The following is a 16,929-nucleotide window of genomic DNA, read 5'->3' on the forward strand; positions in this document are numbered from 1 at the left end:
CAGGGATGCTGTTTAACACCCTACAGTGCAAAGGATGGTCCTACTTTAGAGAATGATCCAGCCCCAGATGTTGATAGTGCAGAGGGTAAGAAACCTTGCCTTAGCCTGAGAGACCCTATCCATTCATCCATCCATCAATCCATCCCTCCCTCCCTCCCTCCTTCCATCATCTCTATCATCCATCCACCCATCCATCCATTCATCATCTCGACCTTTCATCCATCCATCCATCGTCTCTATCTTCCATCCATCTATCCATCATCTCAATCCTCCATCCTTCCATCCATTCTTTCTAAATTCCATCTATCCTTCCATCCATCATCTCTATCTTCCTTTTATCCATCATCTCTATCATCCATCCATCCATCCATCCATCCATCCACCCATCATCTCGATCTTCCTTCCATCCATCGCCTCTATCATCCATCCATCTATTCATCTATCTATCCATCATCTCGACCTTTCATCCATCCATCCATCATCTCTATCTTCCATCCATCTGTCCATCATCTCGATCTTCCATCCTTCCATCCATTCTCTCTAAATCCATCTATCCATCCATCCATCATCTCCATCTTTCATCCATCTATCCATCATCTCTATCTTCCATCCATCCATCCACCCATCATCTCTATCTTCCATCCATCCATCCATCCACCCATTATCTCGATCTTCCTTCCATCCATCATCTCTGTCATCCATCCACCCATCATCTCTATCTTTCATCCATCTATCCATCCATGTATCCACCCATCATCTCGATCTTCCTTCCATCATCTCTATCATCTATCCATCCATCCATCCATCCATCCATCCATCCATCCATCCATCCATCATCTCTATCTTCCATTCATCTATCCATCATCTCGATCTTCCATCCTTCCACCCATTCTCTTTAAATTCCATCTATCCTTCCATCCATCATCTCTGTCTTCCTTTTATCCATCATCTCTATCTTCCATCCATCCATCCATTCATCCACTCTATTCTTCCTTCCACCCATCATCTCTATCTTCCATCCATCCATCAACTCTATAGCCATCCATCCACCCATCCATCCATCATCTCTATCTTCCTTCCATCCATCATCTCTATATCCATCCATCCATCCATCCACCCACCCATCATCTCTATCATCCATCCATCCATCCATCCATCCACCCATCTATCCATCCATCCACCCACTCATCATCTCTAGCATCCATCCATCCATCCACCCACCCACCTGTCATCTCTATCATCCATCCATTCATCCATCCATCCATCCACCCATCATCTCTACCATCCCTGCATCCATCATCTCTATCTTCCATCCATCCATCCATTCATCCACCCGTCCATCATATCTATCTATGTCTCTCTCTATATATCTATATATTTCTCTATGTCCCATCGATAAATATGTAGTTTCCATCTATCTCTATCACTTCTAGTAATCTATCCTTGTATCTCTCTACCATCTGTCTATACCTATCTAACTCTATACTATCCCACATCTACAAATACATCATTTTAATCTATCCACCTATTTAAATGATCTATTTATCTATCATCTCTATTTCTATCCATCAATTCATTTATAGTCAATCAATAAATCTCTATATCTATCTCTCTATTGCTCATCTATATCGATCCTATCATTAATATATCTCTCTCTCTTTTTTTGTGGGGGACAGGGTCTCACTCTCTGTGACCCAGGCTGGAGTGCAGTGAAGCGATCACAGCTCACTGCAGTCTTGACTTCTTGGGCTCAAGCGGTCCTCCCATCTCAGCCTCCTCTGAGTAGCTGAGACTACAGGTGCACGCCACCACACCCAGTTATTTATTTCTTCTTTTTTTTTTCTTTGAGACAGAGTCTCACTCTGTTGCTTAGGCTGGAATGCAGTGGTGCAATCTCGGCTCACTGCAACCTCTGCCTCCTAGGTTCAAATGATTCTCATGTCTCAGCCTCTCAAGTAGCTGGGATTACAGGCATGCATCACCATGCCTGGCTAATTTTTGTATCTTTAATAGAGGCAGGATTTTGCCATATTGGCCAGGCTGGTCTCAAACTCCTGGCCTCTAATAATCTGCCACCTTGGCCTCCCAAAGTGCTAGGATTACAGGAATGAGCCACCACATCCAGCCTTATATATATATATATATATATTTATTTATTTAGTAGAGACAGGGTCTTACTATGTTGCCCAGGCTGCTTTCAAACTCCTGGGCTCAAGCAATCCTCCCACCTTGGCCTCCCAAAGTGCTAGGATTACAGGCGTGAGCCACCGTACCTGGCCTATAATCTATCTCTGTATATACAGTTGGCTCTTGAACAACCTGGGAGTTAGGGGAACCAACTGTCTCCCAACGTACCTCAAAATTAATGTATAACTTTTGACTCCCCTAAAACTTAAATACTAATAGACTACTGTTGACCAGAAGCCTTACCAGTAATATAAATGGTCGACGAACATGTATTTCACATGTTCTATGTATTACAGACTGTATTCCTACAACAAAACAAGGTAGAGAAAAGAAAATGATAGTAAGAAAATCATAAGGGGGGCTGGGCATGGTGGCGCATGCTTATAATTCCAGCTACTTGGGAGGCTGAGTACGAGAATTGCTTGAACCTGGGAGGCGGAGGTTGCAGTGAGCCTAGATTGCACCATTGCACTTGAGCCTGGGTGACAGAGCAAGACTCTGTCTTAAAAAAAGAGAAAATAATAAGGAAGAAAAATACATGTACTATTCATGAAGTGGAAGTGGATCATCACAAAGGTCTTCATCCTTGTCATCTTCACATTGAGTAGGCAGAGGAAGAGGAGGAGGAGGAGAGGAGGAGAAGGGGACTTGGTCTTGCTGTCTCAGAGACAGCACAGGCGGAAGAAAATCCACATATAAGCGGACTCATGCAGTTCAAACCTGTGTTCTTCAAGGGTCAACTATATGTCTATCTGCCTATCTATATCTATTTATCTATCATCTATTTATCTTTATGTTTATCGATCTCTGTATCTATTGCTCTATCTCTTATTTATATCTCTCTATAATCTGTCTATCTATAATCTATATGCCTATCTATACATCTGTCTGTCTATCTATCATGCTACCAGCATCTAGTGGGTGGAGGCTTGGGTGGAGGCTGCTACACATCCTACAACAGGGGTCCCCATCTCCCAGTACCGGTACTGCTCCGTGGCCTGTTAGGAACCAGCTGCACAGGAGGAGGTGAGCAGTGGGCGAACAAGTGAAGCTTCATCTGTATCTACAGCCACTTCTTGCTGCTCCTCGTCACTCCCATTACCACCTGAGCTCCCCCTCTTGTCAGGTCAGCAGCATCATTAGATTCTCATAAAAACACAAACCCTGTTGGGAACTGCACATACAAGGGATCTAGGTTGCTTGAACCTTATGAGAATCTAATGCCTGATGACCTGTCACTGTCTCCCATTACCCCCAGATGGGACTGTCTAGTTTCAGGAAAACAAGCTCAGGGCTCCCACTGATTCTACATTATGGGGAGTTGTAGAATTATTTCGTTATATATTGCAATGTAATAATAATAGAAATAAAGTGTACAAACGTAATGCACTTGATCATCCCAAAACCATCACCCCCACCCTGGTCCGTGGAAAAAAAATTGTCTTCCAAGAAACCGGTCCCTGGTGCCAAAAAGACTGGGGACTGCTGCCTTACAACACACAGGACGGTCCCTACCCTGAAAAATGATCTGACCCCAAACATCAACCGTGCGAGCCCAAGAAACGCTGCACTCAGCATGCCCTGTGCCCTCTGGGAGCCTCACTTCCTCCTCTGCATAGAGGGGCTGGTTGGGAGAGCATCCATCCTCCAAGGCTACTGGAAGGACCAATGAGATCATACTCGCCAGAATAAGAGTTCAGAATAAGGGGAACTAGTGCATTTTCTTCTTAGCCCTCAACAGTTTTGCTTTTGGCAGATGAGGAAACTGAGGCAAAGATAAGGTACATTCCTCGCCAAGGTCTCTCAGCTAGGATCAAACGCAAACCTGGTGACCATGCACAGCCCTGTTTTGCAATTCAGGCTAGGTGGGTCCTCTGGGAGTGCCAAGTGAGGTGCCTGCTCTGGGGTTCGCATTGCTTAGGGGATGTCTTCAGGGATGAAGATGAGCTGTCAACCTAGTGGTTCACCCATGACCATGGGCACATCTCCTAGGCTCTCTCTGATACCATATCATAGAACTTTTGTAGGCCAGTTGCAGTGGCTCACGCCTAATCCCAACACTTTGGGAGGCTGAGGCAGGCAGATCACCTGAGATCAGGAGTTGAAGAGCAGCCTGGCCAACATAGTGAAACCCTGTCTCTACTAAAAATACAAAAATTAGCCGGGCGTGGTGGTGCACACCTGTAGTCCCAGCTACATGGGAGGCTGAGGCAGGAGAATCGCTTGAAGCCAGGAGGCAGAGATTGCAGTGAGCTGAGATGGTGCCACTGAACTTCAACCTAGGCAACAGAGTGAGACTCCGTCTCAAAAAAAAAAAAAAGTTTGCAAAGAGGACAGTGTTGGGTATGACATTATTACCAATATGGTAACTACAAGCCACAAAAACTATGGAACACTTGAAAGGCGCTTCACACAACTCAGAAACTGAATTTAAAACTTTGAAAGATGATTCATGCAACCAAGAAACTGAATTTTGAATTTTATTAATTTTTAACCAGTTTAACTTTATTTGTATTTATTTGTTCATTTTTTAATGTATTTATTTTAGAGACAGGGTCTCACTCTTTTGCCCAGGCTGGAGTGCAGTGATGTAATCACAGCTCACTGCAACCTCAACCTCCTGGGCTCAGGTGATCCTCCCACCTCAGCCTCTAGAGTAGCAGGGACTACAGGTGTGCGCCCCCATGCCCAGCTAATTTTTAAATTTTTTTGTAGAGGTGGGGTCTCCCTGTGTTGCCTAGGCTGGTCTTGAGCTCTGGCCTCAAGCAGTCCTCCTGCCTCAGCCTCCCAAAGTGCAGGGATTGCAGGCGTGAGCCACCACACCCAGCCCAATTATCCTAATTTAAAGACACGCCTTGGTGGGCCAGGGTGGAGTGGGGTGGGTGCAGTTGGTTTCTGCATTATTTTCCTTGAGTTACCATGTCCTTCCCTCCCTATAGTGTCTGTCTCAGACCCCTTTGAGGTTGAGGAGCGGGCCATTTATGGTTCTGTAGGTGTGCATGTAGAGGAAAAGATTGGCACTTTGGGAGACCGAGGCAGGTGGATCACGAGGTCAGGAGTTGGAGACCAGTTTGACCAACATGGTGAAACCCCATCTCTACTAAAAATACAAAAATTAGCCAGGCGTGGTGGCACCTGTAGTCCCAGCTACTCAGGAGACTGAGGCAGGAGAATCGCTTGAACCCGGGAGGCGGAGGTTGCAGTGAGCCGAGATTGCACCACTGCACTCCAACCTGGGCGACAGAGTGAGACTCTGCCTCAAAAAAAAAAAAAAAAAAAAATCGGAAAAGGTCCTCCTTTGTGGGTATTGCCCTAACCATGCTTGGTACCTTGTGGGCGCTGTCCAAATGCTGATCCCAGGTGATGTGCTGGACACAACTCGGGTGGTTGTATCTCTCCCTCTCTTGGATTCTGCATCCTCCAAATGCAGAAGACATGAGATGTGCCTCAAAGCCTCACTGGTCCTCCCTTCAGACACGGTCTCTCGGAGGCAGAGCTGAAGGATGTTTTGTCCTTGGATGACGAGGTCCTGCAGGATGTGTACCGGGACTGGACCCCACCTAGCAAGGAGCTGCTGCGCTTCCCGCCCCTGCTGTGGGTGCGGCTTCGTCGGGATCTGGGATACTACTTGGCCCGGCGGCCCGTGGACGGCTTCACCCTCCTGGCCATTGCCCACAGGTAGGTCCAGGCAGCAGTGGCAACGACACTGTCTTGGTGGGACCCCAAGAATGAGGACTCACTGGCTGGGGGTCTTCTCAGTACCAGATCCTTCACTCCCCATTGCCAGGGAATCAAGTCCAGTTAGAACTCTGACACAATTCACTTATTTTAAAAATTGAGTTGAGGCTGGACGCAGTGGCTCATGCATATAATCCCAGCACTTTGTGGGGCCAGGGCGGGAGGATTGCTGGAGGCCAGGAGTTGGAGATCAGCCTGGGCAATGTAGCGAGGCCCCATCTCTACAAAAAAATATAAGAAAATTAGCTAGGTGTGTCAGCACTTTGGAAGGCTGAGGCGGGCAGATCACCTGAGGTCAGGAGTTCGAGACCAGTCTGGCCAACATGGTGAAACCCTGTCTCTATGAAAAATACAAAAATTAGCCGACGTGGTGGCACGTGCCTGTAATCCCAGTTACTCTGGAGGCTAAGGCTGGAGAATCACTTGAACCTGGGAGGCAGAGGTGGCCGTGAGCCAAGATCGCGCCACTGTACTCCAGCCTGGCAACAGAACGAGACGCCATCTCAAAAAAAGAAAAAGAAAAAGAAAAAGAAAATTAGCTAGGTGTGATGGTACACACTTGTGGTCCCAGCTATTTGGGAGGCTGAGGTGGGAGGATCACCTGAGCCCAGGAGTTTGAGGCTACACTGAGCCGTGACTGCACCACTGCACTCCAGTCTGGGTGACAGAGTGAGATCCTGTTTCAAACTAAACTAAACTAAACTAAACTAAACTAAACTAAACTAAACTGAACTAACCTAATCTAAACTAAACTAAACTAAGCTAGGTGAAGTTCATGTAACATAAAATTCACCATTTTATTTTATTTTATTTTACTTTATGTATTTTGAGACAGGGTCTCGCCCAGGCTGGAGTACAGTGGTTGTCATCACGGCTCACTGCAGCCTCAAAGTTCTGGACTCAAGCAACCCTCCCACCTCAGCCTCCGGAGCAGATGGAACTACAGGCATGCACCACCATGCCTGGCTAATTTTTAAATTTTTTTTGTAGAGACGGGGTCTCACCACATTGCCCAGGCTGGTCTCGAACTCCTGGGCTCAAGAGACACACCCACCTCAGCCTCCCAAAGTGCTGGGATTACAGGTGTGAGCCACCATGCCTGGCCAATTCACCACATTTTATTTTATTTATTTAATTGTATTTTATTATTTTATTATTTTTTGAGACAGAGTCTTGCTCTGTTGCCCAGGCTAGAGTGCAGCGGCACAATCTTGGCTCACTGCAACCTCTGCCTCCCAGGTTTCAGTGGTTCTCCTGCCTCATCCTCCTGAGTAGCTAGGTTTACAAGCATGAGCCACCACACCCGGCTAATTTTTGTATTTTTAGTAGAGACGGGTTTCACCATGTTGGCCAGGCTGGTCTTAAACTCCTGACCTCAGGTGATCTGCCCGCCTTGGCCTCCCAAAGTGCTGGGATTACAGGCGTGAGCCACTGTGCCCGGTCAGAATTCACCATTTTAAAGTGGACAATTAAGTGGTATTTTAGTACACTCATAATGTTGCACCCCTCACCTCTGTCTAGTTCCAGAACGTTTTCATCCCCCCAAAAGGAGACCCCGTCCCCGTCAGCCGTCACTCCTCATTCCCCTCCCCCAGCCCCTCGCAGCCACTCACCTGCTTCCTGTCTCTATGGATTTGCCTGTTCTGGGCATTTCAGATCAATGAAATCTCACACTATGTGGCCTTTTGTGTCTGGCTTCTTTCACTCAGCATCATGTTTTCAGGGCTCATCCACATTGTAGCAGGGATCAGTGCTTCCTTCCTTTTCATAGCTACATAATATTTCTTTGTATGGATGGACCACGTTTTGTTTATCTTCATCTATGGATGGACACTTGCATTGTTTCCATGTTTTTGCTGTTGTGAACATGCATGTGTAAGGTTTTGTTTGAACACCTGTTCCCTTTCTTTCTTTGTCTCTCTCTCTCTGTCTCTTTTTCTTTCTTTCTTTTTTTCCTTTTTTCTTTTTGGAGTCTCTCTCTGTTGCCCAGGCTGGAGTGCAGTGGCACCATCTCAGCTCACTGCAACCTCCGCCTGGGAGGAGTGATTCTCCTGCCTCAGCCTCCCAAGAGCGCACCACCACGCCTGGCTAATTTTTGTATTCTTTTTTTTTAGTACAGACAGGGTTTCACCATGTTGGCCAGGCTGGTCTTGAACTCTTGACCTCAGGTGATCCGCCCGCCTTGGCCTCCCAAAGTGCTGGGATCACAGGCATGAGCCACTGCGCCCAGCCTGAACACCTGCTTCTTAATTCTTCTGGGTATATACCCAGGAGTGGATTTGCTGGGTCAGGTGGTAAGTTATTTTATGTGTAAATTTTGGAGGAGCCCAAAGGTTGCTCTTTGAAATTTATGTAAGGAAAGTAAATTTATGTAAGGAAAAAGAAAACATGGACCAATTTAGAGATAGATGTGATGTATCAAATAGCACAGGGGTCAACAGAGTGGTTTAGGATGGCTTGGGATTTGGGAACTGCCTCCAGGAAGACAGGCAGCCACCTTTGAGCTTGATGGGTCGCCCAGGTCTATCAGTCTGTATACCCTCTCTGTAGACAGCTGGTCGAGGTAGTCCGTGAGCGCTACCTGTCAGGATCCGAGAGAGCCAAGAGGCATGGCATCCTGGCCGACTTCTTCTCAGGGACCTGGAGCCAGAGTACCAAGAAGCTCATCACTCTGCCACTTGTGGGGAAACCACTGAACTTGGACCGAAAGGTGAGGTACCTGGGACCCACATTCCCCACCTGCAACCTCCACCCTGCCCGGCGTTGCTCACCTCCTTCGTTCCCCTTTTTGCACTCAAAATGTCCTCCCGACCTACTTCTCCTTTCCCACAGAGGGCAAGATGTCCCTTCTACGCTCCCCGACCTCTCCTTCTTATTTATTTATTTATTTATTTATTTATTTATTTATTTATTTATTTATTTTTGAGGCAGAGTCTTGCTCTGTCGCCCAGGCTGGAGTGCAATGGTGTGATCTCAGCTCACTGCAACTTCTGCCTCTCAGGTTCAAGCAATTTTCCTGTCTCAGCCTCCCGAGTAGCTGGGATTATAGGCGCCTGCCACCACGCCTGGCTAATTTTTGTATTTTTAGTAGAGACGGGGTTGCACCACGTTGGCCAGACTGGTCTCAAACTCCTGCCTGGGCAACAGAAAGAAACTCTGTCTCAAAAACAAACAAACAGAAAAAGTACAGAGTTATTGTGTACTCTTGTCCCTGATGTTAAAATCTTATATAACTGTTGTATAATGATTACGACTAGGAAATTACACTTTTAATTCTTTGGTTATAGCTTGATGCTTCTTTTTCTCTGTCTCCCCTGCTGGACTGGGGAGGCTGGAGGCAGGACCAGGCTCTATTCTTTTTTTGGTGCTGACTTTTCTTTTTCCCTCCCTCCCTCCCTCCCTCCCTCCCTCCCTCCCTTCCTTCCTTCCTTCCTTCCTTCCCTACTTCCTTCCTTCCTTTCTGACAGAGTCTTGCTCTGTCACCCAGGCTGGAGTGCGCTGGCATGATCTCAGGTCACTACAGCCTCTGCCTCCCAGGTTCAAGCGATTCTCCCGCCTCAGCCTCCCTAGTAGCTGGGACTACAGGTGTGTGCCACTGCACCTGGCTAATTTTTGTATTTTTATTAGAGACAGGGTTTTGCCATGTTGGCCAGGCTGGTCTCAAACTCCTGATCTCAAGTGATCTGCCTTGCCCTCCCAAAGCACTGAGATTACAGGCGTGTAATTACAGGTGGGATTACCACACCTAGCCTGGTGCTGACCCTTCTCTTCTCCCCCAGAGACCCATTCACAAATCCTTTCCTGTGTGCCCAGAGCCCCTGCAGGCTCAGCCTCATCCTGCCTCTCCAGGACATGGTCTGAGCCCCTTTCATTCACGTAGCCTCTCAGTCTCTTGCCCTAGTGCATCCTCCCAAGGATGCTTCTGACCATCCAATCTGATTATGCCTCTTGTCTAAAACCTTCCATAGCTCCCCAGTGCCCTCAGTCTTGAGCCTGACCTACCCAGCCTGATATTCAGTGCCTTCGTGATCTGCTGCTTACAAGCTCCCTACTCTCATTCCCCACCAGCATCCCCTAACCTGCCTTGTATAATTCAGTCCTCCCAAACTCAGCCTGCTCTTTCACACCTCCAGGCCTTTGCCCATGCTGTTCCCTTGCCCTGGAATGCCATTGTTTTCTGACACATTTTGCCACATAGATGCCCACTTAATTCTGAGGCTCAGTTCCAATGCCTCTGCCTTCAGGAAACATCCCCTATTCCTCCCAGAAAGTCCCATGACCTCTGGCTTCGATTCTCTGTGTCCCTGATGTCGTCCTCTGCCCCAGCCCTGACCAATGGGCACATGGGGGTATGTCTCTCTCCCATTGCATCCTCTTCCACTCCAGCACTGTCTGGAACATGAGGTGAATGAATGGGCTTGTGTGTGGAGTGAATGAACGGGCTTGTGTCCAAGCTGCAGTCTCCCTTCTCCTCTGCCAGGTGGCCCCTCAGCCTCTGTGGTTCTCAGACACAGTTGCAAACCTGCGGAAGCTGAAGGAGTTGCCCTACCACCTGCTTCACTCGGGCCGCCTGGAGGAGCTGAAACAGGAGGTTCTGGGTAAGGGCTGCCCCCCATCTCAGGGGACTGAGCCTGGTGACTGCACCGCACTCCAGCCTTCTGGAGCCTGGGGAGGGTGAAGGGCAAACATGGAAATCCTTCGTTCCTCCTAAGGCAGAGGTTCTCACAAGGGGCAATTCTGCACCCAGGGGATGCCTCACAGTGTCCGCAGACAGTTTTGGTTGTCACAGCTAGGGGAGAAGGCACTACTTGAATCTGGTGGGTGAAGGCCAGGGATGCTGCTCAATACCCTACAGTGCACAGGACACCCCCACCACAGAGAATAATCTAGCTCCAAATGTTAGCGCATAGGGTTAAAACCCCTGCCATATCATGAGAGACCCTATCTGTCTGTCTGTCTGTCTATTTGTCAGTCTGCTCATCCACCTATCCATCCATCCATCCATCCACCCGTCTTCTGTCTGTCCATCCATCCATCCATCCATCCATGCACTCATCCATCCATCTATCCATCTAACTATCCATTTATCCACCCATCCATCTATGATCTCCTTATTGAGCCATGAGCTGGTTCTAACCATCCATCCATCCATCCATCCATCCATCCATCCATCCATCCACTCATCCTTCTGTCTGTCCTTCCATCCATCCATCATCCTATCTATCTATCCATCCACCCATTATATGTCCATTATCTATTCATTCATCTACCTTTCTGGTCATCCATCCATCCATCCACCCATTATTCTATCAATCCACCCACCTATCTTTCTGTTTGTCCATCCATGCACCAATCCACCCAACATTCTATCTATCTATTTATCTCTCTCTCTCTCTCTCTCTATCTATCTATCTATCTATCCATCCATCCATTCACCCATCCCTGTGATTCTTAACCAGAAGAGATTCTGCCCTCCCAGGGGACACTTGACAATGTCTGCAGACATGTTTGATTGTCACACTTGGGGTGGGAGTGCTACTGGTATCTGGTGGGTGGAGGCCAGGGATGCTGCTTTACATCCCACAATACATAGTTCAGCCCCTTACCACAGAGAATGATCCTGCCCCAATGTCACTACTGCTGAGCCTGAGATGCCCTGGAGGAAATAGAGAGATGATTCTCCACCTCCCAGGATGAACTTATGGGAGGTAGGCACTTCCCACATCCTCCCCCCTTCTCTCCCTCAGGCAGCATGAGCTGGATTTCCTGCCGGGGCATCTCTGGGGGCATTGAAGACCTGCTGGATGACTTTGACCTGTGTGCCCCTCACCTGGACTCTCCTGAGGTTGGCCTGGTCCGTGAAGCCCTCCAGCTCTGCCGCCCTGCTGTGGAGCTCCGAGGCATGGGTGAGTCCAGATGGCCTGGACAGGAGTGACCAGGACGGGCATTGACTTCTAGAAACATGCTCTCCTCATTGAGTCATGAGCTGGATTTTCATCAACTCTCATACCTTTCTTGTCTAAACATGTGAATTTTTCCCCAGCACTGCTTCTAGAATTTTTTTTGACATGTGGTATCGCTGTGTCACCCAGGCTGGAGTTCAGTGGTGCAATCGTAGCTCACTGTAGCCTCAAACTCCTGGGTTCAAATGCTCCTCCCACCTCAGCCTCCTGAGTAGCTAGGACCACAGGTATGCACCACTGTGCCTTGCTAATTTTTCTATTTTTTGTAGAGACAGGGTCTCACCGTGTTGCCCAGGCTAGTCTCAAACTCCTGGGCTCAAGTGATCTTCTTGCCTCAGCCTCCCAGAGTGCTAGGATTATAGATAGACATGAGCTATGGAGCCTGGCCTAGAATTTTAAATTGAGCCTGGGAGAGCTTTGGACTGAATACTACCAAAGCAGGGCCCATCCTGTCACCCTGGACTTTTCTTTAGAAAGTGCCAGGTAGGGCTGGGCGCAGTGGCTCACACCTGTAATCCCAGCACTTTGGGAAGCCGAGGCAGGCAGATCACAAGGTCAGGAGTTTGAGACCAGCCTGCTCAATATGGTGAAACCCTGTCTCTACTAAAAATACAAAAATTAGCAGGGTGTGGTGGTGGGCACCTGTAGTCCCAGCTACTCGGGAGGCTGAGGCAGAATTGCTGGAACCTGGGAGGCAGAGCTTGCAGTGAGGTGAGATTGCGCCACTGCACTCCAGCCTGGGCGACAGAGTGAGACTCCGTCTCAAAAAAAAAAAAAAAGAAAAAGAAAGAAAAGAAAGCACCAGATAGGAACTATTTCGAGAAAACTCAAGGAAATTATGTAGGTACATATATGATAAGAGAGAAAACAAAGTTCCCACATATTTTTTATTGATGAAATTCAAAATATAATAATAACTGAGTACAAAACTTAGGGTTCAAAGTTGGTTTTCACTATTATCTGGTCCATTGCAAACACAAGGCTGTAAAAATTATTCTCAGGCTGAGCACGATGGCTTACACCTGTAGTCCCAGCTACTTGGGAAGGTGAGGTGGGAAGATCAATTGGGCCTGGGAGGTCGAGGCTGCAGTAAACTCTGATTGCTCTGCTGCATTCCAGCCTGGGTGACAGAGCGAGACCCTGTCTCAAAACAAACAAACAAACAAAAAAAACCTATTTCTAGCTCCCAGATGACTTGGGCTGGGTCTGGCCCTCAGACTGCAATTTGCTACTCCCTGCCGTAGAGCTTGAAGAATCTCTCCAAGTCTTCAGACGCTCTGGCCATGAGGATATTCTGTTTGGTTTTGTTTTAATTATAGCAAAATACATGTCTTAACCATTTTTTTTTTTGAGACAGGATCTCACTTTGTTGCCCAGGCTAGAGTACAGTGGCATGATCTCAGCTCACTGCAACCTCCGCCTATCAGGCTCAAGCGATCCTCCTACCTCAGCCTCCCGAGTAGCTGGGACTACTGACATGCACCATCATGCCCAGCTAATTTTTGTATATTTTGTAGAGACGTGATTTTGCCATGTTTCACAGGTAGGTCTTGAACTCCTGGACTCAAGCAATCCTCCTGCCTCAGCCTCCCAAAGTGCTGGGATGACAGGCATGAATCACTGTGCCTGACCCCCATCTTAACCATTTTTATGTGTGCAGTTCAGTGATTAAATATATTAATAATGTGCAGCTATCACCACCATTCATCTCCAGAACTTGTTAATCTTCCTAAAGTGAAACTCTAACTTCATTAAACATTCACTCCCTGTACTAGTCTGTTTTCACACTGCTGTAAAGAAACACCCAAGACTGGGTAATTTACAAAGGAAAGAGGTTTAATTGACTTATAGTTCCGCATGGCTGGGAAGGCCTCAGGAAACTTACAATCATGGCAGAAGGGAAAGAGGTGTGTCTTTTTTTTTTTTTTTTTGTGAGATGGAGTCTTGCTCTGTCGCCCAGGCTGGAGTGCAGTGGCGTGATCTCGGCTCACTGCAAGCTCCGCCTCCTGGGTTCACACATGGCAGCAGGCGAGAGAGAGGGAGCAACTTCCTTATAAAACCATTGGATGGCCAGGTGTGATGGCTCATGCCTGTAATCCCAGCACTTTGGGAGGCTGAGGCAGGCAGATCACTTGAGGTCAGGAGTTTGAGACCAGCCTGACCAACATGGTGAAACCCCAGCTCTACTAAAAATACAAAAATTTGTTAGGTGTGGTGGCACATGCCTGTAGTTTCAGCTACTTGAGAGGCTGAGGTGGGAAAATTGCTTGAACACGGGAGGCAGAGGTTGCAGTGAGTGGAGATCCCACCACTGCACTCCAGCCTGGGTGACAGAGTGAGACTCTGTCTCCAATGAAACCCAAAAAACCATCAGATCTCGTGAAAACGCACTGTCATGAGAACAGCATGGGGGAACCACCCCCATGATCCAATCACCTCCCTCCTGATCCCTCCCTCAACACGTGGGGATTATGGGGATTACAATTCAAGATGAGATTTGGGTAGGGACACAGAGCCAACCCATATCACTCCCCATTCTCCCTTCACCCCAGTCCCTGGCAACCACCATTCTATTTTCTATCTCTATAAATTTGACTGCTTTAGGTATCTCATATAAGTGGTATTTTACAGTATTTGTCTTTTATTCTCTGACTTCTCTTACTGAGCAGAACATCCTCAAGTTTCATCCACATTCTAGCATATGTCAGAATTTCCTTCCTTTTTTTTTTTTTTTTTGCATGACAGAGTCTCGCTCTGTCACCCAGGCTGGAGTGCAGTGGCACGATCTCAGCTCACTGCAACCTCCACCTCCTGGGTTGTTCAAGCAATTGTCCTGCCTCAGCCTCCAGAGTAGCTGGGATTACAGGCATGTGCCAGCACACGCAGCTAATTTTTGTATTTTTTAGTAGAGATGGGGTTTTGCTATGTTAGCCAGGCTGGTCTCGAACTCCTGACCTCACGTGATCTGCCCACCTTGGCCTCCCAAAGTGCTGGGATTACAGGCATGAGCTACCATGCCCAGCTAAGAATTTCCTTCCTTTTTAAGGCTAAAAATTTCCTTCCTTTTTAAGGCTTAATAATATTGCATTTCATGAATATGCCACATTTTGTTTATCCATTCATCTGTCTGTGGACATTTGTGTGTTTCCACCTTTAGGCTATTGTGAAAAGGAATCACTAGATCACATGGCAATTTTGTGTTTAACTTTTTGAGGAACCACCACTTCATTTTCCACAAAAGCTACACCATTTTACAATCAAACTATGGGAGACAGTAAATAAAATCTTTTTCTCTACCCTTTTATGTTCAGTGCTAGGGGCCTGTGAATTAAACTAACAAAAGACAGCTTAACAGAAGAAAGGGCTCACACATTTTAATTTTATATGCACAGAAGTTTCACAGAAAAGTGAAAACTCAAAGGAATGTTTAGACCTGGGGCCTTAAATACCATGTTAACAAAGAGCAATAAATTGTGAGGTGAGTTCACAAAGGAAGGGGGAATATTCAAGATGCTTAAGTCTCTGTATCCAAAGTGCTTCCCCATGGATGTGAATAGCATGTTAAAAAGGATGACCAGTGGCCTGTGATTCCCATGCAGAGCTTCTAATCCTGGCTCTGCAAAGCATCCTTGAATTGTCTGCTTCTCTTTATTCTCCTGGCCATCAGCCCAGGGCCAGTCCTGCTGTTTCTCCTCCAGACAGCATCCTCAGAGGTCTGCCTACTTTGGATTAATTCTTACCCTTTGGTTTATTTTCCATACAGCACCCAGAAGAATCTTGAAAGCCCAAATCGGCTGGGGTGGCTCAAGCCTGTAATCTCAGCACTTAGGGAGGCTGAGGCAGGTGGATCACTTGATGCCAGAAGTTCAAGAGAGAGGGAACAAAAGCAGGGAAAATTGCCTTATAAAACCATCAGATGGCCAGGTGTGGTGGCTCATGCCTATAATCCCAGCACTTCAGGAGGCTGAGGCAGGTGGATCACTTGAGGTCAGGAGTTTGAGACCAGCCTGGCCAACAGGGTGAAACCCCATCTCTACTAAAAATGCAAAAATTAGCCAGGCACGGTAGCACGCACCTGTAATCCCAGTTACTCGGGAGGCTGAGGCAGGAGAATTGCTTAAACCCAGCAGGCAGAGGTTGCAGTGAGCCGGGATCACACCACTGCACTCCAGCCTTGGCGACAGAGCAAAATTCCATTAAAAAAAAAAAAGCCCAAATCTCACTAAGTATCTCTCTGTTGAATCTTCTAGATGATTCTCCCATTGTCCTTGGGATAATGACCTTTCCAGTACTGTAGCCTACATGGCTGTGTATGACTCACTCTCCTGGGAGATGCTTGTCTCCATCCTTACTGCCCCAGACAGTGATGGAAACATCCAAGCTTGTGTGCCGGGGGCCCTGGGCTGGGACTCGCCTCCCCCAGCCCTTCTGTGGCACCTTTGGAGCTCAGCTAAATGCTGTTCCTCAGAGAAGCCTTGTCTGGCCACCACTGAAGCTTAACTTCTCTCTGTCTCCCCAATCCTTGCCTCTGAATTTTCTATCACTGCACCCTGTTTTCCATCTGTCTTGGCTCTTTTTTTTTTCTTTTTTCTTTTTTTAGAGACAAGGTCTTGCCCTGTTGTCCAGGCTGGAGTGCAATGGCATGATCATAGCTCACAGCAGCTCCAAACTCCTGGGCTCCAGCAGTCCTCTCACCTCAGCCTCCCAAGTTGCTGGGAACACAGGTGCATACCACCACCCCTGGCTTGTCTTTGCCTTTAATTATGATTTCTCTTGGTTTTCTTTCGCATCATCTATCTGCCACATCAGACTCTGAGCTCCATAAGGCCAATGGCATCATCTGTTTTCTCCCTGCCAAATTTTTACCTTTAACACATTGATATGGTTCAGCTGTGTCCCCACCCAAATATCATCTTGAATTGTATTTCCCATAATCCCCACGCATTGAGGGAGGGACCAGGTGGAGATAATCGAATCATGGAGGTGTTTTCCTCCATGCTGTTCTCCTGATAGTGAGTAAGCTCTCAAGAGATCTGATGGG

General features: G+C 47.4%; 1 protein-coding gene across 1 annotated transcript in view; it reads left to right on the forward strand.

Moving 5' to 3' along the window:
- The window catches only part of NWD1 (NACHT and WD repeat domain containing 1), a 68,451-nt gene that overhangs the window by 4,739 nt on the left and 46,783 nt on the right, over positions 1-16,929 (forward strand). Inside the window, exons 2-5 of the mRNA XM_024237410.3 lie at positions 5,662-5,865; positions 8,476-8,635; positions 10,406-10,523; positions 11,673-11,831. Of these exons, the coding sequence (XP_024093178.3) occupies positions 5,662-5,865; positions 8,476-8,635; positions 10,406-10,523; positions 11,673-11,831 (641 nt within the window). The remainder of the gene's footprint in view (positions 1-5,661; positions 5,866-8,475; positions 8,636-10,405; positions 10,524-11,672; positions 11,832-16,929) is intronic.

Source organism: Pongo abelii, chromosome 20 (genome assembly GCF_028885655.2).
Source record: "Pongo abelii isolate AG06213 chromosome 20, NHGRI_mPonAbe1-v2.0_pri, whole genome shotgun sequence".
Taxonomy (NCBI): domain Eukaryota; kingdom Metazoa; phylum Chordata; class Mammalia; order Primates; family Hominidae; genus Pongo; species Pongo abelii.